We start from the raw sequence: 26,802 nt of genomic DNA, 5'->3' as shown, positions 1-26,802 counted from the left end.
TGTTTTGTGTACCTGGGTGGGTTTGGTGGAGGTCGATCGACAGTGAGAGAGATCACAAACAGGGTTCTGTGTTTCACGTCATGGCAGCAGTGTACCTGTGAATGTGTTACTGACCCACATTGGATCTCTGTCAGGCTACAACAACCAGTCACCATTTATCTGTTCAGCTTGTGGCCAGATGAGTTAAGTGCCAACATTCCCACAACCTGCTAATGAAAGGGGATTGGTTAGAGACCATGCTCTGAGCTATATTCTTTATATCTGTTGTCTTTCACCTTGAAATAGGGCCTTAAACAGGATACAGAAACTTGTAAAGGTTCACAGAGAAAGGTTTTAGCACTTTGAGTGTTTGTTTGGTAGCCAAGTGCTTGACAGTAAGCCAACATATTTCCATAGTGTGTCAATGGCAGTGGAAGAAAATATATAAATAGGATAGAAGTTTAGAGTGATAAACAAGGTGCTAATTAAGCATACATAACATTGCATTACATTTTTTGAAGAAAATGTCTGAAAGGATACATGCTGACACAGATTATAGGCCTACATTATCATTGGCCTATGCCTACTAATGAGGTGATGAAGAAGATCCGAACATAATGTTAAATTAGGCCTATTAATATAATAATGAGTATTCTTATAATAACATTAGTGTATTTACTATTATTATAATTGAGTTTCACATACCTCAGATCAAATCAAATTGTATTTGTAACACCTTACCGTTAAATGCTTACTTACAAGCCCTTAACTAAAACTGCAGTTTTGTGAAAAAAGAGTTAAGAAAATATTAAATCAAGTAAAAAATAAATAAAAAATAAAAAAAACACAATAAAATTACAATAATGACGCTTTATGCAAGGGGTACCGGTTAAGTGACCATGCATAGATAATAAACAGCGAGTAGCAGCAGTGTAAAAACAAAATGGGTGGGAGGTGTGGGTCAATGCAAATAGTCTGGGTGGCTATTTGATGAATTCTTTAGCAGTATTATGACTTGGTGGTAGAAGGTGTTAAGGAGCCTTTTGGTCCTAGACTTGGTGCTTCGGTACCGATTGCCGTGCGGCAGCAGAGAGAACGGTCTAGGACTTGGGTGACTGGAGTCTTTGAAAATATTTTGGGCCTTCCTCTGACACCACATAGTATATACTGTAGGTCCTGGATGACAGGAAGCTTGGCCCCAGTGATGGACTGGGCTGTACGCACTACCCTCTGTAGCGCCTTATGGTCTGATGCCGAGCAGTTGCCATACCAGGCAGTGATGCAACCGGTCAGGATGCTCTCGATAGTGCAGCTGTAGAACTTTTTGAGGATCTGGGGACCCATGCCAAATCTTTTCAGTCCCCTGAGGGGGAAAAGGCTTTGTCGTGCCCTCTTCATGACTTTCTTGGTGTGTTTGGACCATGATAGTTTGTTGGTGGTGGACACCACGGAAATTGAAACTCTCGACCTGCTCCACTACAGCCCTGTTGATGTGAAGGGGGGCGTGTTTGGCCCTCTTTTTCCTGTAGTCCACAATCATCTCCTTTGTCTTGCTCACGTTGAGGGAAAGGTTGTTGTCCTGGCACCACACTGCCAGGTCTCTGACCTCCTCCCTATAGGCTGTCTCATTGTTGTCGGTGATGAGGCCTACCACCGCTTTGTCGTCAGCAAACTTATTGATGGTGTTGGAGTCATGCTTGGCCCTGCAGTCGTGGGTGAACAGGGAGTACAATAGAGGACTAAGCACGCACCTCTGAGGGGCCCCCATGTTGAGGATTAGCATGGCAGATGTGCTGTTGCTTACCCTTACCATGTCCAGGATCGAGTTGCAGAGGAAGGTGTTTAGTCCCAGGATTCTTAGTTAGTGATGAGCTTTGTGGGCACTATGGTGTTGAACGCTGAACTGTAGTCAATGAACAGCAATCTCACATAGGCGTTCCTTTTGTCCAGGTGGAAAAGGGCAGTGTGAAGTACGATTGCTTCATCTGTAGATCTGTTGGGTCAGTGTGCAAATTGGAGTGGGTTTAGGGGTCATACTAAAGAGTGTCCTTCCTGGTGTTGTAGAATACTCTTGATGTATTCTTGATGGTGACACTGTGGGTGATAGGGATTCCCTAACTAGTAGTCTGACTCCCAGTACCTGAAGACATCCTTCGAACTATGAAGACAAACTACTAAACCATGCACTTCGTAAACAAGATCAAACTAGGCCTATAGCTGCTGACAGACGGCGAGAAAAATGTGCATCTAAATGTCCCCGTTTTTCTTGACATTCAATCGTTTATGATCTGTCATAACTGGTTGCCCTCCACGTGCCCCCAATACCCGAACAGCAAGTGGCGCTCCTCAAAAAAATACTGCCAGGAGTGCCAGCTTTGATTGGCTGAAATACTGGAGATGTGTAAACCAAAGAAGGGAGAGGTTACAGCAAGTTGTAGTTTTATTGAATCCTCTAACTGTCACACCCTGATCTGTTTCAGCTGTCCTTGTTATTGTCTCCACCCCCTCTAGGTGTCACTTGTTTTCCCCAGTGTATTTATTTGACCATTCTGCCTGCCTTGACCTTGAGCCTGTCTGCCACTCTGTACCTCCTGGACTCTGAACTGGTTTTGACCTTTTGCCTGTCCACGACCATTCTCTTGCCTACTCCTTTTTGGATTATTAAACATCTTAGACTCCAACCATCTGCCTCCTGTGTCTGCATCTGGGTCTCGTCTTGTGTCATGATACTAACACCCATGTAGAGGAATATAAAATAACCTAGATAACTATGTAAACTGGAAAAAGGAAGATATCAATATCCCTGTGGGAGTACATGTATAGCCTATGTAGGGCTATACATAGTCTTTGAAACAAGAATAAGATCCACTCTCTGCCTGATAAATGTTTTGCACCAATGTAATTACTATTATACCAGTGGAGGCCATCCTTGTGAATTTCATTAAAAAAAAATTGTACAACATTTAAAAAGTTATCCTTTTTAGATAAAACTATCCTAAATATAATCACTTCACCCAATAATTGATTAAGATACACTATTGTGCAATGAAGGTCTACAGTAGCCTCAACAGCACTCTGTAAGGTAGCACCTGGTGTAGCCAGAGGACAGCTAGCTTCCGTCCTCCTCTGGGTACATTGACTTCGATACAAAATCTAGGAGGCTCATGGTTCTCACCCACTTCCTTTGACTTAATTAACACAGTAATTATGACAACTTCCGGAGGACATCTCCAACTTATTAGAGCTCTTGCAGAACGAACTGACATGTTGTCCACCCAATCAATGGATCAGAGAATGAATCTAGTACTGAAAGCATAAGCTACCTCTAGCTAGCACTGCAGTGCATAACATCTGGTGAGTAGTTAACTGAAAGAGAGAGAAAGACAATAGTTAAGCAGTTCTGGACAAATGAATTTCTTCCTTAATAAAGGAAAAGCAAGAGAGAGATGAGAGAGAGGGATTTCATCATGTTTTTCACTTACTTAGCTAGCAAATGCGGCTAGCTAGTTTGGGCCTACTCAAAAAACCTGCTCAAATACAGGGATACTATGTTAGCTAGCTGGCTATGACTATCCAACACAACACTGGAACTCTTCTAAGTCAAGGTAAGCTTTTGGTTTGACCAATTTATTGCCACCCGGGCCCGCCGGTGTAAGTGCCAAACTGCTTACTGACTGTACACTGTAATGTTACTGCATGATTGTAGCGGATTTACTAACTCGTTAGTTCTATTAGCTATGTTGACTATGACTTTACTTTAGCTAATATGGTGACAACGATGTAGGCTGTGTGTACCGGTTATAATATGGTTTGGCTTGGAAAGTTTGTTTTCGTCTGGTCACATACAGCTGATGTGTTGTGCATTGATGTCCACAAGCGAAAGGAAAAGGTGAGAGGAGGAGACCACATAGATGTGAGAAGAAATAAAACGTACCTGCTATGAAAGTGTACTGTGTTTACACAGGATCAGGGGTGTATTCATTCTGCCGATTCTGATGAAAAACGTTTCTGAAACGGAAGTAAATGGAACAAAACGGGGAGAAACACACCTGAAATTGTCTAATAAAAATGCTTGTTTGCAACTGTTGGACTAACGATTACACCCTATATCAGCTAGATGCAGGCAAGAGTGTGCAAGGCGGTATTGAATGTGTCACTATCTGTGCATGTGTCACTGCTTGTCACCTAAAATCTTTCTCTTGACCGGTGTGCACCTACGTTGTAAACTTTCATTCATAGGCTAGGTTGTGGCAACCTCATGATGGGTATAAGGAAAATTAGAGTATCATGCAGTAGCCTAAACCTATCACTGTTACATTGAACTGGGTGAATTGAAAATTAATGACAGTCATCCAATATGCTGTAAAAGAAATACGTCCATGCTCATGAAAAAAATACATTGTCCTCCCTCATCTTAAACGGCACCACCGCTTTATACTGTACACATGCCCATAGAGTTACATTTCCAAACGTACAACAATTTACATTTGATTCTCAAACACATCAAAGTGTGTAAGACAACACATCAGTTATGTTCACATCTTTCTTTATTCATTTCTGTAAATGGTTGGAGCTGGTGTACATGGTAGATCATCTACACCAGGGATCATCAACTACGATACAGCCGCGGGCCAATTTTTTCTTGAGCGGATGGTCAAGGAGCCAGAACATATTAAAAAATCATTTGTAGACCGCAAATTGACCGCAAGAAGCCCAAACAGATATAACATTTGATTAAAACATAATAATTTCAAACCTTGCTTACATTTGTATATGATCACATATACAGTACCAGTCAAACGTTTGGACACAACTACACATTCCAGGGTTTGTCTTTATTTTTACTATTATTCTACAATGTAGAAAATAGTACAAATAAAGAAAAACCCTTGAATGAGTAGGTGTCCAAACGTTTAACTGGTACTGTATCTCTATTATGTGTGGGAATACTTTGGAACATATTTGCAAAATTAAAATCACTTGGAGCTGAATTGCTGGTGTTTTTACACGTTTATGTCCAACAAAAAAATTCAACGTGTTTGGGCTCAGAAAACTGTGTGTGTGTGGGGGGGAGCAAAGAAGATCACCCGCAGGCCACAAGTTGGGGAACCCTGATCTATACATATCTTCGTGTCAGAAGGAATCTGATTGAAACAAAGGTTGTATACATATTCATGTTTTTTTCCCCCTCTCTCCATGACAATAAAAAAGAAAAGTAAACAAGTTGAAATACCCACAAAGCCTCTACAGTCCCCATGATGTGGGCGTTTGCCTATAGTCTAGTTAATATGCTTAAAGAACATCTATAACAACTCTATAAGGGTGCATAGCATTCTAATTCAATATATTTTGTAATCTATTTTCATAAAAACATTTTCTGTGCATGTGTGCAGTTGCATTCCTTAGTAGAGAGTAATATGATATTGCGTTAATATTGTCATGTATCCATTCTAAAGGAGTATAGGTGATCTCTATTCTTTGCAACAGTTAACAGTTAACCCTCCCATCAACCTCTTGAACACAGCAAGCACACGCACACGCACACACACACAGGTGGAGTCTACAGTTCTCACAGTGCAAAGTGTTGTGGACCAGCTCAGTTTGATATTGGAAATGAAAAAATCAAAAACCTCTAAGCCAACACACAGTTACCCTTAATCTGAGACTCATCAAACATGCTGATCATCCATTTTAAATACATTTCAGACTGTGGTCTCTATATTTCATCCATATCTGTTCTCAGTGTCTTGTTGTGGAAAATCTGATTGATACATTGATTGACTTATCCATTGCTGATTGAGAGTTTCACTTGTATTCATCATCAGCCTATTCAGACCCAAAGCAGCAACATAAGTCAATCATCTCCACTGCTGTTTAAACAGAAAAATGACCTGGAGAGTGGAGGCTCACCTGTAACCCATCTCACACACACACACACACACACACACACACACACACACACACACACACACACACACACACACACATGGGATCCTGCTAGAACTGAAACCTGAGTTGAATAAGAGTGAACGATAAGTTATATCTGATATATGTGGCATAACAGATAAGGTTTCAATGTGCACTGATTGGCAGGTCTGTGATGTGTTACTAATCTATTCACTCAGTCATTCATGTGACAAAAAAAGAACTGTACTATGAAGCAACGATCAATTATATAAATAATGATAGTAAAATGCCTTGGAGCACCTTAAATGAAATGTTGGGCAAAACTGCGAACTCGACAACATCATTCATTGAATCAGATGGCTCATGCATCACAAAAGCCACTGATATCGCCAACTACTTTAATGATTTTTTCATTGGCAAGATTAGCAAACTTAAGCCTGACATGCCAAAAACAAATTCTGAACCTACACATCCATGCATAACTGACCAAGCATTGTAATTTTGAATTCCGTAAAGTGAATGTGGAAGAGGTGAAAACATTATTTTTGTCTATCAACAATGACAAGCTACCTGGGTCTGACAAAATTGGATGGACAATTACTGAGGATGATAGTGGACGACATTGCTACTCCTATTTTCCATCTCTTCAATCTAAGCCAACAAAAAAGTGAAGAAAAAGTAATTCCGCTACCCAAGAATAGCAAAGCACCCTTTAATGGCTCAAATAGCCGACCAATCAGCCTATTACCGACCCTTTGTAAACTTTTGAAAAAAATAGTGTTTGACCAGATACAATGCTATTTCACAGTAACAACAGATTTTCAGCATGCTTATAGAGAAGGGCATAAGGGCATTCAACATGTACGACACTTACACAAATGTCGCTATCAACAAGGCAGGTCCTACAGGCTACAGTTTTGTCGCACCTGGACTACTGTCCAGTCGTGTGGTCAGGTGCCACAAAGAGGGACATGCCACCAGAGGCAGAACAGAGTATGGGAGGTGAACAGTACTACATAGTGTCAGTCCTACATGGAACTCTATTCTACAAGTAACTCGTGCATGCAGTAAAATCTGATAAAAAAAATGAAAACTGGAACAGCAGGGACTGTGAAGAGACACACACACATAACATATGCACTATACACACATGTACACATTGATTTTGTGTTGAAGATATGTGGTAGTACAGTAGTGGCCTGAGGGCACACACTTAATGTGTTGAGAAATATGTTGTGAAATGTAATGTAATAATATTAATTGTATATAACTGCCTTCATTTTGCTGGACTCCAGGAAGAGTAGCTGCTACCTTGGCAGCAGCTAATGGGGATCCATAATAAATAGAAATACCAAATTCAGTGTATTTTTTTACTCCAGTTACAGTGGTTATGATACATATTATATTTTTCTCCGTAAATGAGTGCTACCACGAGATATTCATTCCCAAGATGCAATGGATGAAGTTAGCATATCCTGGATAATATCTGCTACGTTAAGTGCTGGACCAAACCATTTTCTGATTCAGAGGGGTTGGGTTAAATGCGGAAGACACATTTCAATTGAATGCATTCAGTTGTACAACTGACTTGGTATCCCCCTTTCCTTTTCCTTTCCCATTTCCTAAAGTATTCCCCTTTCCCCCCATACAACCGTTATGTAGTCTGTGATACCTCTTTACAACACCAGGTGGGAGTGCCACCACACTAGTACATCAACATCAATGCAACTAAGGAGATACCATTGTTGAATGACATTGGTGAATACATTGAAAGGATCACATTTGTGAGGGGAAAACCATTTGCATACAGTCTTGGATTGTACCTTTTGTATACATGCAAGAGAGAGAAATGTTTTTAATGCTACCATAATGTGCATATACAGAACACCCACCCAACCACCATATGCATACTGTATATACAGTACCAGTCAAAAGTTTGGACACACCTACTCATTCAATGGTTTCCTCTTTATTTTTTATTTCTCTTTATTGTAGAATAATAGACATCAAAACTATGAAATAACATTTTGGAATCATGTAGTAACCAAAAAATAAAAGTAGCCACCCTTTGACTTGATGACAGCTTTGCACACCCTTGACATTCTCTGAACCAGCTTCATGAGGTAGTCACCTGGAATGCATTTCAATTAACAAGTGCACCTTGTTAAAAGTTAATTTGTGAAATTTCTTTCCTTCTTAATGCATTTGAGTCAATCCGTTGTGTTGTGACAAGATAGGGGTGGTATACAGAAGATAGCTTTGGTAAAAGACCAAGTCCATATTATGGCAAGAACAGCTCAAATAAGCAAAGAGAAACGACAGTCCATTGTTACTTTAAGACATGAAGGGCAGTCAATTCGGAAAATCTGAAGAACTTCAAGTGCAGTCGCAAAAACCATCAAGCGCTATGATGAATCTGCTCTCCACAATCAGCTGGGTTGAGTTGAACCGCAGTGTGAAGGAAAACCAGCCAACAAGTGCTCAGCATATGTGGGAACTCCTTCAAGACTGTTGGAAAAGCATTCCAGGTGAAGCAGGTTGAGAGAATGCCAAGAGTGTGCAAAGCTTTCATCAACCAAAGGGTGGCTACTTTGAAGAATGTAAAATCAAAAATATATTTTTATTTGTTGAACACTCTGGTTACTACATGATTCTATATGTGTTATTTCATAGTTTTGACGTCTTCACTATTATTCTACAATGTAAAAACTAGTAAAAATAAAGAAAAACCCTTGAATGAGTAGGCATGTTCAAAATGACTGGTACACACACACACACACACACGCACACAGTATACTGTATATACAGTTGAAGTCGGAAGTTTACATACACCTTAGACAAATACAATTAAACTCAGTTTTCACAGTTCCTGACATTTAATCCTATCAAAATACCCTGTCTTGGGTCAGTTAGGATCACCACTTTATTTTAAGAATGTGAAATGTCAGAATATTAGTAGAGAGAATGATTTATTTCAGGTTTAATTTCTTTCATCGCATTCCCAGTGGGTCAGAAGTTTACATACACTCAATTAGTATTTGGTAACATTGCCTTTACATTTTTTAACTTGGGTCAAATGTTTCGGGTAGCCTTCCACTAGCTTCCCACAATGAGTTGGGTGAATTTTGGCCCATTCCTCCTGACAGAGCTGGTGTAACTGAGTCAGGTGTGTAGGCCTCCTTGCTCACACATGCTTTTTTAGTTCTGCCCACAAATGTTCTATAAGATTGAGGTCAGGGCTTTGTGATGGCCACTTCAATACCTTGACTTTGGTGTCCTTAACTTTTCTAGGGTAAAGGGCAGCATTCTGAATTTTGGATGAAAAGCATGCCCAAATTAAACTGCCTGCTACTCGGGCCCAGAAGATACGATATGCATATAGATTTGGATAGAAAACACTCTAGAGTTTCCAAAACTGTTAAAATAGTGTCTGTGAGTATAACAGAACTGATTTGGCAGGAAAAAACCTGAGAAAAATCAATTCAGGAAGTAGGTTTTTTTGTTGGTTTTGTAGTTTTCTATTCAATGCCATTACAGTATCCATTGACTTAGGACTCAAATTGCAGTTCCTATGCCTTCCACTAGATGTCAACAGTCTTTAGAAATTGTTTCAGGCTTGTATTCTGAAAAATGAGGGAGTAAGAACAGTCTGAATGAGTGGATCCTGCCGTGTCACAGAGCTTTTTCATGCGCGCTACCAGAGAGAGTGCCTTTCTTTTTTACCTTTTAGATTGACAACGTTATTGTCCGGTTGAAATATTATCGATTATTTAGGCCAAAAACAACCTGAGGATTGAATATAAACATCGTTTGACATGTTTCTATGAACTTTACGGATACAATTTGGATTTTTTTGTCTACCTGTTTTGACTGCATTTGAGCCTGTGGATTACTGAAGAAAATGTGTTAAAAAAACGGAGGTTTTTGTATATAAAGAGACTTTATCGAACAAAAGGAACATTTGAGTAAATGAATGTCTTCTGAGTGCAACCATATGAAGATCATCAAAGGTAAGGGATTCATTTTATCTCTATTTCTGACTTGTGTAACTCTTCTACTTGGCTGGTTACTGTTTGTAATGATTTGTCTGCTGGGCTATGTTCTCAAATAATCGTAAGGTATGCTTTCGCCGTAAAGCATTTTAAAAATCTGACACCGTGGTTGGATTCACAAGAAGTTAATCTTTAAACCTATGTAAAATATGTTTTGTTTTCAGAATTTTTATAATGAGTATTTCTGTATTTGAATTTGGCGCTCTGCAATCTCACTGGGTGTTGGCCAGGTGGGACGCACATACCCTAGAGAGGTTAAGCCATTTTGCCACAACTTTGGAAGTATGCTTGGTCTCATTGTCCATTTGGAAGACCCATTTGAGGCCAAGCTTTAACTTCCTGACTGATGTCTTGAGATGTTGCTTCAATGTATCCACATAATTATCCTTCCATCTATTTTGTGAAGTGCACCAGTCCCTCCTGCAGCAAAGCACCCCCACAACATGATGCTGCCACCCCCTTGCTTCACGGTTGGGATGGTGTTCTTAGGTTTACAAGCCTCCCCCTTTTTCCTCCAAACATAACAATGGTCTGTTCTATTTTTGTTTCATCAGACCAGAGGACATTTCTCAAAAAGTACGATCTTTGTCCCCATGTGCAGTTGCAAACTGTAGTCTGGCTTTTTTATGGCGGTTTTGGAGCAGTGGCTTCTTCCTTGCTGAGCGGCTTTTCAGTTTATGTTGATATAGGACTCGTTTTACTGTGGATATAGATACTTTTGTACCTGTTTCCTCCAGCATCTTCACAAGGTCCTTTGCTGTTGTTCTGGGATTGATTTGCACTTTTTGCGCCAAAGTACGTTCATCTCTAGCAGACAGAACGCGTCTCCTTCCTGAGTGGTGTGACGGCTGCGTGGTTCCATGGTGTTTATATTTGCGTACTATTGTTTGTACAAATGGACATGGTACCTTCAGATGTTTGGAAATTGCTCCCAAGGATGAACCAGACTTGTGGAGGTCTAGAATTTGTTTTCTGAGGTTTTGGCTGATTTCTTTCGATTTTCCCATGATGTCAAGCAAAGAGGCATTGAGTTTGAAGGTAGGCCTTGAAATACATCCACAGGTACACCTCCAATTGACTCAAATGACGATAATTAGCCTATCAGAAGCTTCTAAAGCCATGACATAATTTTCTGGAATTTTCTAAGCTGTTTAAAGGCACAGTCAACTTAGTGTATGTACATTTCTGGCCCACTGGAATTGTGATACAGTGAATTATAAGTGAAATAATCTACAAGAAATGTGTGGAGTGGTTGAAAAACAAGTTAATGATTCCAACCTAAGTGTATGTAAACTTCCGACTTCAACTGTATATATCCCTCTGTGTTCTCCTTGTCGGATATTATTGCTGTGGCAGACACCAAAGTACATCAGCTGAGCCTGACCTGGCTTCTCATAACAACTAGGGCACAATAGATCAATTACTGTATGTGCATGTGTGTATTAGTGATATGTGCGAGTGTGTATAATGGTTATGTGTGTGTTTGTATGTATGCATGTATGAGGTGTGTGTGTGTGTGTAAGTTCACAGTACAAGGTACATGGGCTCAGGGGTCAGTGTTAAGTTGGGCGGTCACAGTGCTATCTGCCAGTATGTCCTTACTTGATTAGCTACGCCAGTCTCTAGAATCTCATCTAAACTTCCACATATACTTCCATATCGTTCCCATAAATATGATTATCCACACTGTTCATTATTCCCCTATCTTCTTCACCCCCTAAAACCGAAAGCACAATCTAATGTGAACCATAAAAGAACGAAGCCATGAGGTGCTACAGCCAAAGCAAACAGAGAGGATGAGAGAAAAAGAGAGAGAGAGAGAGCAAAGGTTGAAGCTGATAGGCTAGAGACATAAGTTGGAGCTACAGGAGTTGATGGAGAGGAGTGTGGTGTCAACGTATCGGAGGTGAGGGTGGTATGAGGGGAAGGGCACATCATGCTACTGTAAATCAGGGATGTGTTGGGTAAGAATCTTAGAGTCCACTGGCTGTCACACAATGCTATCAATCAACTAACCATATCTGAAGAAAAAAAACTTTGTCTGCGTAAAACAGGGGGAGAAAGTGATTCCCTATCAAAGTTAGACAAAATGGAACTGGGGTTGACAACACTAAAGAAACACAAGAAGCGCATTCACAAAGAAACGACGGCACAAGCAGACAGACGCTCACGAGCAGGAGCACCGACCAACCAGGACAATTCTCAGTGCCAAGCCTGAAGCGAGAGAACACGAGCAGTAAAGGTACACACACAGACACACATCCACAAAGCATAGAGAATATATCACATAGAATAACAGGGAAATAGGGTCCAAGTGAATGAAGCATTGGTAGGCTCAGCATTGGCTTCGATGTATCGTACCAATCAGTTTTGGGAAAAAAATACTTCACTTTTTTGGCTGTAGTGTTACCAGACTCAACTTGCTTACACAAACCACTCCCTTTTGGGGGAAAAGGTATCCTTAAACTCACCCCTGACCCAGTCCTGGGTCGCCGTGTACCTTGTACCCCTTCAGTTTGTAGATAATGACAGTTCAAAGGTCATGCACCATCAGTCAATCATGCGGTTACAGTTGACAGGAAGCACTTTTTTGTTGCATTTTTTGGGGGGTGGATTTTGTCATGTTTTTCATAGAAAAAAAATCATGCTCTACTCTAGTTTAGTATCTTTTTCTTTAAAAAAATGTTACAAAACTACAAGTAGATCTCTGTCTCTTTTCCTCTTGCTGTGGAACTCCAGGGTCGTTCTGCAGATGATTTTGTGTTTGTATTTGTGGTTTGCAGATCTTAGTCTTTCTATCAGTCTTCATTCCCTCTTCTCTCCTCTCAATCTTTTCCTCATTTCCCTCTGTTACCTGACTTTGTGTTTGTGGAGGATAGTTTGGCAGTGGATGTCGGGTCCTAGGGGAACAGGAAAAAAAACAGAATTCAGTAAAAAGGGAATTGTTTTTTAAACTACTACAATCTCGTCACATTTAAAGAGATGGACAGAGGTATCCAGACAAGATGATGAAGTAACAAGTAACTGATGAAATAAAAAATGAACAACACCTAAAGATAACAAGTGAGAGCTGTCGGACAAAGATTCTTTCATCTTTCACTTTGTAACAGTATTTCAAAAGAGTAGTGTGCAGGGCTTGTCATTTACATTAGCCAGTTTAACTTCAACCCTCTCTGGTTGACCAGGGTCTGATAGACACTTCTAAAAGCATCTATCCAAGCACTGGAATATATACATGAGAGCTTATGTGTTCTGTACCTTGAGGACTGGGTATGTGTGTTTCAGTGTTTTACTCTCCGCAGACTGGTGCGCTTCACTGACTGAGCACCCTTCCTCACATCCACCCCCACCTACAGTACAGCAGGGAGGGAGAAAATACACAGAGGAGTTAACACTGATCTGTGTGATGTGTATTTGCAAGCATGTGTGTTTCTGTATGTATGTTTGTATGTGTCTATTTGTGAGTGTGTGAATCTACTTGTTGGAAATAGTTGTGCAGAAGAAGAGAAACCAACATTTCTAGTGACGACTTTTCCATGTTCGTCCACAAACTGCTCCTCAGCCAGAAACTCAACAGCACAGTCCTCTTTATCAACATGAATCTGTGTCAAAACATCAGGATATAACACATTAAATTACCAAAAGGTATTAGGACACAGGTTTACAAACCACGCAACACAACTTTATCCTATTAACCCTATTTCAGGTCATGATGTAGCGTAACATCATAAAAATATTGATGGTTGGAATTTTAATGATTGAAACCAAATTAAAAGATTGTCCTATCTATCGCAGGCATGGACAGGAAGTCCCTCCTCCAGGCACAGGAAGCAGCAGGTGGTCAGTCGGCGTGACAACCTGACCTGGCCCCGCCTCCACTCATGCTCCCAGGCCCCGCCTCCTGATGAAAGTAGCCCAGCCCCTTGTCAAAGGGCTGCGTGCCAAACAGTTGCCTGCACAGCATGCCCCATGTCACACACCGGCGTTAAGATAGCCTCCTGGGCTTCGCGTGACCCTGGTAACAATATCAGCGTCTCCACACTCTGCCGGGGCAGCCTGGGTGTCTGCAACCCCGCCCAGCCATGCAGGGAGTCCTTGTCGGGTAGGTATGGCTGGAATGCACTTCCTCCCAACACCCTGAGAGAGAGGGGGAGACAGGGACAGAGAGACAGAGTGGACAGAGGAGCAGAGTCAGAGTGACAGAGACAGAGGTGCGAGTAGGAAAGAGAACAAGACAGACAGACAAAATACACAAAAAAAGAATGCCATAATGTGTTCATGGAATTGAGTATTGAGTATGGATTCAGTACACACATAGACAGCAGGACTGTCTGACTAGACCAGTCTGAACCCCTGACTGAGTCTCACCTGTTGTCTCCGTTGTGCTCCATGGTTCGGCTCAGTCCTGACATCTCACACAGCTGGGCATAGACCTGCTGTCCTGAAACAACAGAAAGCCCTTCCTCTGAACTCTGCCCTACTCCTCCTCCTCCTCCAGTCACACTGCTGCCCGCCACTGATGCTGCTACCTCCACCCTCCTGCCCTCCGACCTCTGACCTCCCAGCTGGCCATTCAGGTTGACCTTTGGCACCGCACCACTGGCCCTCACCCTGTCCCTGTCTGCTGGCTCCTGCCGCACCTCTTCTACCTCCCCTTCCTCTTCCTCCTCCAGCCCCATGATGGAGCCACTGGCCCAGCTTGCCCCACTGCTGGGGCGCCCCAGGCTGAAGGGAAGGGTCAGGGTGGCCCCCTCTGAGTCATCAGCCCGGCTGCTGCCATCCAGGGATGAGTCCTCCACTGTGACCAGGGAGGGGCTGACCCCCGAGGGCCACACCTGCACGTCAGACATGTCCATCAGGATGTCTTCTTCGGTGGTGGCGATTGGGGCACACTCCAGGCCGGAGACCTCCTGCCAGTAGGGCTCAGCACCCAGTGGAGAGGGCAGGCTGTACTGCAAGGAGGCCGGGGAGAGCAGCTCCTCCTGCACCAGCCCGTAACCTGGGAGGGAGGCGAGATAAAGAGAGAGGGAGACTAACACAACGCAGGCACAGGGATGGGGGAGTTAGGGGAGGGGAGAGGCAGATTAGACAGGGATGGGGGAGTAGTGGGTCTGTTTCTCTGCCCCATAGGAAACAGTGGGGCTCAGTCCTGTGTCACAATATGCTGGGTAAGAGAAAGTGACTAGATTTGTTTTCACTACTTCCAGTTCTAAGGAGGCACACACACTGACTGGCACCTTCTTGGAATCAGTAGTAGTGAAAAAATTGTCTCACGTTCCATGAAAAACAGTGATTTTGCAGACCACTGATCTAGTGATATGTCAGTGGTTCTAATGGAGGCTGCATGGAAGGAAGCAGTTTTACAGTATTGTGACATATGACAGGATTTTCACCCTGAGAGCAGCAGGTGTTATATAGGGAATACAGGCTTAGACATGGAGTCTTATTTATTGTCTGTCCATTGTCTGTGGGAAAGGGGTGAAGTGGTAGGTTTTCTTAATAAGTAAGAATGTGGAATGGCAGTTGAAACTGTCATCCAAGATATTAAGAGAGAGCAGGTGAGTGGGGTGTTTGGGGTATGTTGGGTTGGCACGATAAATACTACCAAATTATCACGATACGCATGTTCAATGATACCTGTGATATTGAATTTAATTGTGTCCATGTTTATCGCAATATCATTTTCATTGTTCTCAATTAGTTATTAGCAACAACATTTAGATTTAAACACATTCACCTTCCTGATAGGCTCCAATTTCTATTATTGTGATAAAAACATTTTATTGTGATACTATAATCATTGAGATTCAAATTCCATTATCGTTCCAAACCTAATCACAAGTGTTAGGGTCAATCAGCTGCTGGGAATATGACAAGTTACTTGCACTTGCACTCACCTTCACACACACATATGCACAAGTGCACACACACACAGGCACACATACAAATACGTCTGTCTGTCTGTCTGTCTGTCTGTCTGTCTGTCTGTCTGTCTGTCTGTCTGTCTGTCTGTCTGTCTGTCTGTCTGTCTGTCTGTCTGTCTGTCTGTCTGTCTGTCTGTCTGTCTGCCTGCCTGCCTGTCTGCCTGTCTGCCTGTCTGCCTGTCTGCCTGTCTGCCTGTCTGCCTGTCTGCCTGCCTGTCTGCCTGTCATCATGGTTGTCTTTCTCTGTTCTGTCCATCTTAAAAGGCTTTCAGTGTGACTTCTTTGTCTATTTACATTTTGTCAGTCTGTGTTCTAGGTGGTAATGAGTATGATGTAATGTGGTACTAAGGTGGAGAAGGAACTGAAGTGTTCATGGACATTGGACTAATAAATTAATTCTGGCTTGATTTCTTTCAGAGTGGTGATGCCTACGGAGAATAGTTTAACTGTAAAAGTGCGTTAGTGTATGTGAGCGTGCATGTGTGTTTTTGGGATGCTATAGTGATGATGCAGTACAGAGAGAGTAGAGGTGAGGATGAAGAGGGGTAGAGGTGTTCTGAATTAAACGGATGTTGAATGATGATGGTTTATCTGGATTAGTCCTTACTATACCTCCCAATTTAAAGACAAAAGTGTAAAAATAACATTACAACACATAGTGAAGCACAACAACTCCACATCGATTGTCAATTTACAAACACACAAATACAATGCACAGCACTGTCCACCTATGAACAACACACAGAGACACATGAAAACACACACACAGTTCACAGGTCACTGTACACAGGAACACACACACCCAGGCACACACACTCCTCCACGCCATCGAACACATTAGCTGGCACATAACATTCTAACAATGTATCTGTAACATTACTACAGCATTGTCATAATGACAAAGCTGTCATGTCATAGCTACATTATGTTTTAGAACATTAAGTGCTGTTCGGTCAACTTTGGGTTACAGCCTAGCATTAAACCAACACCATAGAATTCACAGAAACCCCACTGAGATTTAGGCAGTTAATACAGCATTTAAAACAAGTTTGACAAAAAGCAGAGAAACAAGAAAAAGTCAAATACACATAAGGAAATAGTCATGCAGAAAGCATGCCATGCAAATACACAGTTCTTATTGCAAAACAGCAAACCTTTATTTTGATACCCCTCCACCCCACAACACATCAACACTGACCCTCCAAGACCTATAGAAACACACCCTTCCCTGATGCGAGCCACAGAGAGAGGTACAGTGAGTCAGGCAGCATGCACATACAGAGACACAGAGCTACATCGAGAGAGGAGGACAGCGTCCCCGCTTGACTGAACACGTGAGCACGGGAAAATAAGATGACAGGAGAGAGGAGAGGCCCAGAGGTCAATATGAGGTCAGAGGTCGGAGAGGAAGAGCTTTGAGGAGGAGGAAGAGGAGGGCGGCTGGGCGGCAGATATGACATGTCACAGACACAGAGAGAACGAGGGACAGACTTAGGAGAGACAGAGGAGCGTAACAAAGGAACAAGGTATGGAGGCCCAGAGCACACAAACTGTGTGCAAACTGTGTACTAGTGCCACTTAGTGTTCACCCCCCCCCCCACACACACACGCATATCCGACTCATCCATATACTAGACTAAAACATAAACACAGAGGTAAAATGTATATTTTAGTCTTTCCTAATTAACTCAATGTGTAGAACTGTCATTTCAAATGATATACAGTATGTCTTCAAGTTGTGTTTATTTGAGGTTTTATCCTCCTATGATGTCATGTGAGAACCATCCTGTTCAGGCCTAAAGCATGAGGTGTCAGAACAGTGAAACTGGAATGACGGCTGTCACCAAAATGCAATAAGGAAATGCTCACATTACATGCTCACATATCACTGGGTTATGGTGGAAATCGCACCCTTCCTCAGACGTGACTCAAAATCCTTTGAGAATCACCAGAAGAAATCAACCATGCAGCCCACTTACCCCTTGTGAAAAATGGGTGCCTAATAACTCGTGGCTTGTAGACTACAGGTGGACGACCTGTGTCCGTGATCTCTTGTGGAGCAACAGAGATAAGGTTCAATCTGTGTTACCCATACACTCGGGAAGAGTATTAGTCTTCTCATTGATCTTGTTTTCACCATTGACATTACTAGGGGCAAGTATGGTCTATTCATACTACTGATCACATTGGTGGAATGTGTGTGTGTGTGTGTGAGCGCAACTGTATGTGTGTGTGTGTGTGTGTGTGTGTGTGTGCACATCTCTGTGCATGTGTCTCTTACCATTGATAACACTGGGGGAGAGCATGGTGGAGTCGCTGTCGGCCAGTCTGCAGGCCCCATCCTCTGAGGCCCCGGCTTCTGCCTGTGGCTGGCTCTCCACTGAACTCACAATGTCTGAACGGTCAATGTTTTTGAGAGCCCCATACACACTCTCCACTGACAGAGGGAAAGAGGAAGTAAAGGAGAGGGAGAGGGCAGAAAATTGGGAAAGGAATGAAGAGAGTTGTGCTGGGGGACTGTAGTAAGACACAGACAGCCAGACAGACAGATAGAGACTCACTCTTGGCCCGCTTGCCCTCCCGTCCGGCCCACAGGTTGAGCAGGGCTGAACTCTGGTCCAGGAGGGAGTTAGGATTCTCCACCCTGATTCTGTTAATGTCATCCACACCAAAATGCAGCTCCCGCGCCAACTCTGCGAGGAAGAATAAATAATTAGGTCAATCAAATATGTAGGTAAGTTTATCTTACCACATATAGTAGACTGCATACAGTATCACCCGTGTAGAGGAGCACTGACCTGCCCAGCTCAAGCCCAGCTGTTCAGAAATGAGGGAGATCTTGAGCTCTGTCCTCTCCATGGCATTCACTGTAAAAAAAAAAAACTTCAGAAACAGAACAGTCTCAGAGCTAAATATACTTTACAACTGTGTCTGACTCAGAACATCTACTGCAAATTAAATACTCAATCCCGACTTTACAACTGAACACTGTAAACTGTATAAACAGTATAGAACAACAACTAACATTTTTACACCATTTTCCATGTTACTCATTAAAGGAGACCAAACTAACCACCAAAATACCCAACAAATCAAACCCATTAAAATCAGTTGCTTTTAAAAAACATAATAACAAACTTACCTTGACACATTACCCACAGAGTAAAGTGTTTTGCCCATACGATCCATGTGTGTTAGCAGACTATAGGCAGGGTAGGTTAGCGGTAGGTAGAGTATTGGAGGCATTCATTCAGACACCAGTCCATTCTGTTAGCGTAACATAACCATGAGGAACTGAGGTGCAAGTTAGCAGCGCTGTGCTTCACCATGTAACCAATGAGCACTCCTTCCTTTCTCTGCTCATCTACCATGGGCCAATCAGAGGGCTCCTCTATGAGGACCCGCCCATTCCCAGCGCTAAGATAAATGCTAAATATCCGCCATGCTAACAGGACTGGCAGTGGAGCGACCAGCCCCAGGGACATGCAAACCATAAAAGGTCATTCAGTACTAATGTTACCAGAACTCTGGAAGGGTTCTAGTTTTCAATGGAGCTGTTTGGATATGTAGGTATTAGCTAATCTTTGGCACATAATCAATATAGCACCATCATCACACTGCTGTGTATTATGGGGCGTAGTAGTGCAGTGCATCCAAGGCTCATGCGTGAACGAAATAGAGAGAGAAGTAGACTGGGAAGCAGGGAAGAAGGGGTGCAACATTCAGGCCCTGTCTCCTCCTGTATAGTGGGGAGAAGGCTTCTGGACAGGCATGGTATGACTTACCGAGACCGGGCTCGTTCAGCATGCTGTAGCGCTCCCTCAGGGCCAGTGGGGTCAGAGTTCGCCTGCGCTCCTCACTCCCCACAACCTGGATCGCACACAAGGGACACAGTCACAAAGCACACACACATCAGTGACTAGATATGGCTTCTATCGCTGAAATACAAGTAACTTCTCCCAAAGTTGTCTAATGATATGTTTGAATGTGGTTTATTGTATCTATGCTGCTTTTGTGACTATTACTTTGTACTGTACTATCTTAGTCGAGTTTGAGATAACAAAAATGCTTAAAATAGCACTGGGATGATAGCAGGACATCTAAATATTTGGTTAATCTTTGCTTTTAAAACCTTTTAAAAGTCTGTATTTCAGGTCTTTATTTCAGGTCTTTTTTAAGCCTTCAAAGCTCAACTGATCATTCATCAGCTGAGGAAGGTGCAGACAGAGCTCCCTAAGAGGTATTGCAACATCATTTGTTACGACTGAGAATCAATCAATCAACAGCAACATTAAAGAACCAATCAATCAACAGCAACAATAAAGCAAAAAAACACCCCATTCAAAATGTCAATTCAATTAATAACTGTAATGATATCTGCTAATGTAGAACGGAAATAATATATTTTTGTATTGGCAAGGTTGAGAGGGGTTGTGAGTGTGTAATGTTGGTAGTGGAGTGTGGTTTAGAAGGGTTAAAAGGGGTTGCATGTGAGTCGTTTAGTGGGTGTATGAGAAACTGTGTGTACCTTGACACAGGGTGGCATGGTGATGTTGAGGTTACACAGCACATGCTGGGAGTCCTCATACTTGGTAGACTTCCGTAGGAAAGAAAGGAACCCAGATGCCTCCTTATTGCTGTCTCTAACCTGATAGATACACAGAGACAGAGAAAGTGAGAGTGAGAGTGAGAGTGAGAGAGAGAAACAAAGAGAGTGAGAGTGAGAGAGAGAGAGAGAGAGAGAGACAGAGAGAGAGAGAGAGAGAGAGAGAGAGAGACAGACAGACAGAGAGAGAGAGACAGAGAGACAGAGAGAGAGTGAGACAGAGACAGAGAGCGAGAGAAGCAGGAAAACCAGAAGAGGTAGATTCGAGGAGGAGAGACAAGAGAGCGTGACAGAGGTAAGAGGAGCAGATATGAAGGATAAAGAAGAGGATGGGCAAGAGGTTAGGGTGAAGAAGAATTGAAAAAAGAGAGGGGGAAGAAGAACAGAGCCAAGGAGGGAATTAGACAACCTGCAGTGTAGTGGGTCTGTCGAGCAGAAACACAGTGGGGAAGGGATGGAAGCAGTCCATAGGCAGGCGAGAGAGAGAGAGATTTACCTGCACATTTACCTGGGCGTCTGTCAGATCAGACAGTAACAGAGACCGTGAGAGAGAGAAAGAGAGACAGTGAGACAGACATACAGACAGGCAGGCCACAAGATTGGCAGGCAGGCAAGAAGGTGAAAGAGCTAAAGGACGTGCACACAGTTACAGCTAGGTAGAGTCGGTAGGTACACCACAGTGGAGAATACATCACAACACACTCGTCTGAGACTGACTGAGACGGAAGCGCACGTCACACTCAAAGCCACACAGAAAGACATACAGATGACACAGACAGATTTATTGGTAGACAAACACATGGCCGCACACGCAGACACATACCACAGGCACACAATTAGAGAGGAACACAGACAGCCACACAGATAGAGGGACAGGGTGTATGTGATAGAAACATGTTGGTTGGAACTCAACACAGTTAAACAAGGAGAGAAAGATAGATTTGAAACAGTTGGAGAGATGGAGTGATAGAGATGGGAGAAGGTACACAATGATTGTAATAAACGTATAAAAAGATAAAGAGATAGATGGACGGGACAGATGTACACACACACATGTAGATTGGATCAAAAGACCGACTGACTGTTGATTCAACACAAAACCTGTCTGACTAACATGTTAAATGCATAAACAGACAGTTTGACAGACTGACATGTCCTGGAAGGAATAAAACAGACTGACTGACAGAAGGACATTTCAATTAAATTGACTAGATCACAATTCCTATGCGAAAACATAGAGAATGAGTGGGAGACGGACCTTGACCGAGACAGGCAGTCTGTTGTCTCTGAAGGCTTGGAAGCTGAAGCTACGTGGCTGCTGAGTGGCCTTCCTCACAGGCACCAGGTTCCCAGAGCACTCCAGGTGCAGCGGCATGCCCTCCATCACCTTAGGGGGGCGACGGAGAGTCAGGGGAGAAAAATCCTCCATTGCCTTCAATGGATTATTTACACAAATGTCTGAGTTATGTGAATTTAAATGTAGTAGAACCTACTGACACGCACTAAAACCCTTTCCCCTGACCCCTGACCCTTGCCCCTTGCTGACCTCTATATCCCTGCTCCGTGCCACCTCGCTGAAGTTCTCATGCAGCTCCAGGGTTTTGTCCATCTTGTCGTCGGTCATGCAGTAGCAGCGTAGGCGGCCCTCGCGCGCCTCGTTCATTTTTGCGAATATCACAAACTTGGCCATGTAGGGCACTGCCATCAGCTCCCGGTACAGCAGGTTGGCGAAGGTCACCACCTCGGCCGTGCGAGGGCAGTCTGCCAGCCAGAACCTGGGCAGAGGATGAGAGGAGAGATGACGCACAGAGAAGGGTGAGGGATAGTCGTTAGAGAGAGTGTGTGTTGTGTTAAAGAGTAAAGGTAATGGAAAGTCAGGTGTTCCATATCGTCAGTGGATGGAACTATATATGGTTTGGCACAGGATAAGGTTACATCTGCCTGTATGCATTGGGTAAATAGTATAAGGGTGTTCTGCTTCATACATTTTGTATAACCTCTAAAGGAGAGTGCATGGCTGATTGTTGTGAGTGTGAATTAGAACACACCTTGCGGAGACGTTGGTGGTGAAGTTGGCGCAGTTGTTGGCGTACATCAGCTTGGTGGTGCCAGTTATATCCTCCCATTGGGCAGGTGCTGTTCCACCTGGGAGACAAAGGACTGTTTCATCTCTCTCTTTTTATACACCTCCACTTACTCATTCCCTCTCTTTCCCCTCAGAGACCTGCTTTTGTCCCCGTACCACTTTCAGAAAACTGACTGGCTTGGCTCGTGATGCTTTTTGTTGGTCAGCACTAGTTCTCTCACCTTCACCCCTGTCCTAACACTCACGTATGTTGGCAATGAACGCTATTGGCCATGAATCAGTTGTTAAGGGTATAAAGTAAACTCCACGCCGGACCGTACCAATGACACTGCAGAGTAGGCGCAGGCTGGTGGTGTCCCCCTCCCCAGCGTCACGTGGACTCTCCCTCCAAGAAGGGGGCAGTGGGATACGTAATCCGATTGGCCGGTGGAACTTGCGTCGTCGTGGCTCTACCGTGACCACTGGACTGAAGGTCGCTTGGTTACCAAGCTGTTGAGTCAGCAGCTCGTCTGGGATCGGCTGAGCCTGAAGAGGGAGAGGAAAGAAGGGAGAAGAGAAAGAGTGAGAGAAAAGAGAAAGGGAGAAAGGAGAAAGGACAGGTGATGCATTAAAACGGGAGACAAAAATAGGAATAAATATAACAGAATTATTTTCGAACTTTCTGTCTCACATTACTCGCCCTCCGGAGCACAGTCAACAAACTATTATTAAGAAAAACTCACACATATTCAGACAACATAATACATAGTCCTACCTGAACATACTGAACATCTAACCAATGGACAAAAAAGTGCACACAATCATACTCACACATAAAACCAAGTAACATGCACATTTGAATATCAGTTCATCATCTTTGTCAGCGTAGCAGGATTTAGCTCAGGGAACTGAAGTGTGAAGAAAGGCTGGATAAAGAAAAAAAGAAAAAGACAACATTCATACATGCAAAAATGCTATATGACAAATGCAGTGTACAACAAATTAAGCAATATGGGACACAGATTCAGCAAGACATAAAACAACAAACTGTGGTCATGGAAAAATAAAACGAATCCAGCTTCAGTATTTGGAGGTAGTCAGCATTCCTGAGTCCCAGTTTCTATGTGTGTATTCCATAGTCAGTTTGATGCATTAGTCAGCTCCATTGTTGCTGTGGTGCCAACCTTGCTTGTTTGGCAGGACAGACAGCACTGATTGAGTAAGCTAAACCGAGCAGCTACCTGCCAAGATGTCCCATTCAATCAAACTTGATTGAATACAGTCCTGGGACGGCTCTTTGTAAGAGCAGTGCAGAAAGCATTATTCACTCCTGCATGAAAACCAGCATTTCCATAAAGTCCTCTTTAAAAAGACAGAACCTAAAGGAGGGATGTTCGGTGTCTGAAACTGCTGAACATCTCTCTGCTGCTCTCTCCCCTCCTCTTTATCTTCCTCATCCTCTTCCTCACCTGCAGCCCCAGCCGAACTCTCTTGGTGACCGCTGTCTCAGGGAAGATGGCCTGGACATGAGGGACCAGGTTACTGGTCAGCTGACCTCCGTCTGGGCCAATCAGGTCGCTCTCCTGCTGAACACGGGACACCACAGCGAAGTAGAGGGGGAAGTCAGTGGAGATGATTCGGCGGATTCTCTTCTTCTCCAACTCCTCGTGACTCTCCAGGTCTGAGGGAGGGGTGGCAGAGAGAGAGGCATATGGATTAGTTTTTTGTACAGGTATGTTTTTGTGTGTATAACATTGTTGTTCAAATTATATACTGTAGACTACTTAAATGTGTGGTACATGTGAATAGTCTGTCCTTAGATAGACAGGATAGTGCATGAAGATGCAGCTGGCTCTGCTGTAGGGGGATGACATTTATCATTGTTACACTGACCTTCATCCATGCCATTCAAAATGGTCTCCAGCACCTCGTCGCCATAGCGATTGCGATGCTCCTTCCAGACAGAGCCGTTCTCACTGCGCAGAACCACCAGCTCCCGGTCCCCTCGACCCAGAGCAGCAAAGTGCGGAATCTCCACTATCACTGGCCTGTAGAGACATTACCACTCTGCATTAACATCCTATTATTATATTATTCAGGGCTTGATATGAACTTTTTTAGCCACTTGTAGGACTGATTTTGTACGTCCAAAAGCTCAAGCCACTTGGTCTGTAACGCCATGTTTACATCATTGTATGATGCAAGGAACCACTTTACAAAATAAAATGCATTACTACCTTTTTTACCACAGAGAATCAGACAAAAATGTAGGCTACACTGCCTATTGGCTTCTTTGCATTTTCAAGCCTGTCTCAAAATACAACACTGCCCCTTTAAGGCTCTCCTGGAGGATGGTTGGCTACCCTTGATAGCCTATAAAATTACAATTACAATCAAATGTGACCCATTTCAGGAAGCTAGTCATATGTCGCACGTCACTACTTCACAGGAGAGACATTTGAAAGTTTTTTTGTCAGAAATCCCTTCTGGAACATGTGAATGTTCATGTGCCTTAATCACAAACGTGTATGCCATCTGTAAATACAAATAAAATTGTTAAATTATGAGCCGAGTTGTTTTAGCTACAGATTGGCTGAGAAAATGGATGGGCTGGGCATGCTGAGAGAAGAGATCGGATTGGTCTGCCGTGTAGCATGCTTCTGTCTATAACATGAGCTGATTAGTATGTGTAAATAATCCTTGCTACCACGGCTTTTCTGAAAGAGAAATGTCAGCCATGGAGAACTGCAAAAGTGTTGCCACTGCTCTCAACAACATTGCTGCCCTGAATTTAGCAGTTGCTACCGACATCAGTGGAAAAAAGTTGTGATGGACTACTTTCTGCAAACAATCACATTGAACCAGAGTGACTTGACACAACTCGGGCCAAACAAGTTGTACAAACAAAACAGAGTTAAAGGGGTTCCAGCCTGCCGTGAAGCGTTCATCCATGTGCACGTGTAAGAGCCTAGATACATTTTCAGATATTATACGTTTCTAATTTTGTCAGAAAGTAGTTTTCATTGCAGCTTAAAGTGTACTGTTCGCTAGCCAGCATTGCTAATTATAGTCTAATGTTATCTAGCTAGCAAACATTGAACCTAGTTGGTAAGTTTCAGCTACCGGCAGATTCATATTACAGCATTTCATGCGTGGTGGCTAGCTATGACAAATCATTTTGTATTGCTAGTAGTATGGGTTGGGATTATGGTTAATTGTTTAGCCAGCTAGCTAGCTAGCTACATGTCTAAACAAAAGACTCCAGATGATTATATGACCCATCAAGTTAGCCAGGTGTATCTGGGGGTGATTATGGCCATCTATTTAAATTCATGGACTAGTCTAGCTCAGTCTAGCCACAGACAACTTATTTAAGTTGTCTGTGGTTTTTGTTCTCACTGTTCCTTTTCACTGTTATAATTTGCATGAGTTATGTTACGGGTCTTGTTTCCATCCCCCCTAGACTGCAGGGCCAAAGGGATTCGTAGCAATATTATAAGCCAACAATGCGCACATGGCTGTAAACTATGCGCAAACGTTCCAAAATGTAATTACCGCACGTGCGAGCGGTTTCATGTGACAGATTAAAATATCCTTTCGAAATTAATAAAGAGGGGAGATCTAAAGATGCATCAACTAGCATGGGTTACTAGGATTATGTAAGTAAAGGAAAGTTGATTTGAAAACCAATAGAACATGGAAAAATGCTGGTTTCAAAGGCATATTAAGCGTTTAAAGTAACTCCCTCAACATAGTCGTATTTTGTCAAGGCTACTTTGAAACGAGGTAAGACTTGCTTAAAAAAATGACCGTTTTTAGTTTGAAGCAATTAAGTTTATGGTTTTAAATTGTTTCAACATGCTGATCACCTCTGCCGTCCCTAGGAGGGGTGAGTCACTTGAGTGGGTTGAGTCACTGACGTGATCTTCCTGTCCGGGTTGGCGCACCCCCCTTGGGTTGTGCCGTGGCGGAGAGCTTTGTGGGCTATACTCTCTGTGGGCCTTGTCTCAGGATGGTAAGTTGGTGGTTGAAGATATCCCTCAAGTGGTGAGGGGGCTGTGCTTTGGCAAAGTGGGTGGGGTTAAATCCTGCCTGTTTGGCCCTGTCTGGGGGTATCGTCGGATGGGGCCACAGTGTCTCCCGACCCCTCCTGTCTCAGCCTCCAGTATTTATGCTGCAGTAGTTTATGTGTCGGGTTCTAGGGTCAGTCTGTTATATCTGGAGGATTTCTCCGGTCTTATCCGGTGTCCTGTGTGAATTTAAGTATGC

General features: G+C 43.1%; 1 protein-coding gene and 1 long non-coding RNA gene across 9 annotated transcripts in view; one reads left to right on the top strand and one right to left on the bottom strand.

Moving 5' to 3' along the window:
- Positions 1-11,741: 11,741 nt before the first annotated feature.
- LOC149983232 (uncharacterized) lies at positions 11,742-16,276 on the top strand. The gene is made up of 2 exons (XR_016495972.1): positions 11,742-12,180; positions 13,734-16,276. It is a non-coding gene; the product is annotated as an uncharacterized LOC149983232 (long non-coding RNA).
- Positions 12,597-26,802, bottom strand: part of ank1b (ankyrin 1, erythrocytic b) — a 77,269-nt gene continuing 63,063 nt past the window's right edge. For 4 of the 8 annotated variants that reach the window (XM_036977199.2, XM_036977201.2, XM_036977200.2 and 1 more), the window contains 17 exons: positions 24,427-24,581; positions 24,003-24,214; positions 22,875-23,079; positions 22,517-22,613; positions 22,015-22,243; positions 21,727-21,855; positions 20,391-20,510; positions 19,648-19,732; positions 18,661-18,729; positions 18,424-18,555; positions 18,144-18,299; positions 17,842-17,913; positions 14,307-14,937; positions 13,919-14,075; positions 13,454-13,540; positions 13,197-13,288; positions 12,597-12,838 (listed from right to left, as the gene is read on the bottom strand). In XM_036977199.2, coding sequence (XP_036833094.1) covers positions 13,220-13,288; positions 13,454-13,540; positions 13,919-14,075; positions 14,307-14,937; positions 17,842-17,913; positions 18,144-18,299; positions 18,424-18,555; positions 18,661-18,729; positions 19,648-19,732; positions 20,391-20,510; positions 21,727-21,855; positions 22,015-22,243; positions 22,517-22,613; positions 22,875-23,079; positions 24,003-24,214; positions 24,427-24,581 — 2,605 coding nt within the window. In that variant the 3' untranslated portion in view covers positions 12,597-12,838; positions 13,197-13,219. Of the gene's footprint in view, positions 12,839-13,196; positions 13,289-13,453; positions 13,541-13,918; positions 14,076-14,306; positions 14,938-17,841; positions 17,914-18,143; positions 18,300-18,423; positions 18,556-18,660; positions 18,730-19,647; positions 19,733-20,390; positions 20,511-21,726; positions 21,856-22,014; positions 22,244-22,516; positions 22,614-22,874; positions 23,080-23,774; positions 24,215-24,426; positions 24,582-26,802 lie in introns of those variants that run through there. The other 4 variants (XM_036977202.2, XM_036977203.2, XM_090234386.1 and 1 more) reach the window with 2 other exon arrangements.

Source organism: Oncorhynchus mykiss, chromosome 5 (genome assembly GCF_057628025.1).
Source record: "Oncorhynchus mykiss isolate SJ-2025 chromosome 5, ASM5762802v1, whole genome shotgun sequence".
NCBI lineage: Eukaryota > Metazoa > Chordata > Actinopteri > Salmoniformes > Salmonidae > Oncorhynchus > Oncorhynchus mykiss.
The sequence above is the reverse complement of the archived record's forward strand: the minus strand, read 5'-3'. Positions and strand labels throughout refer to the sequence as shown.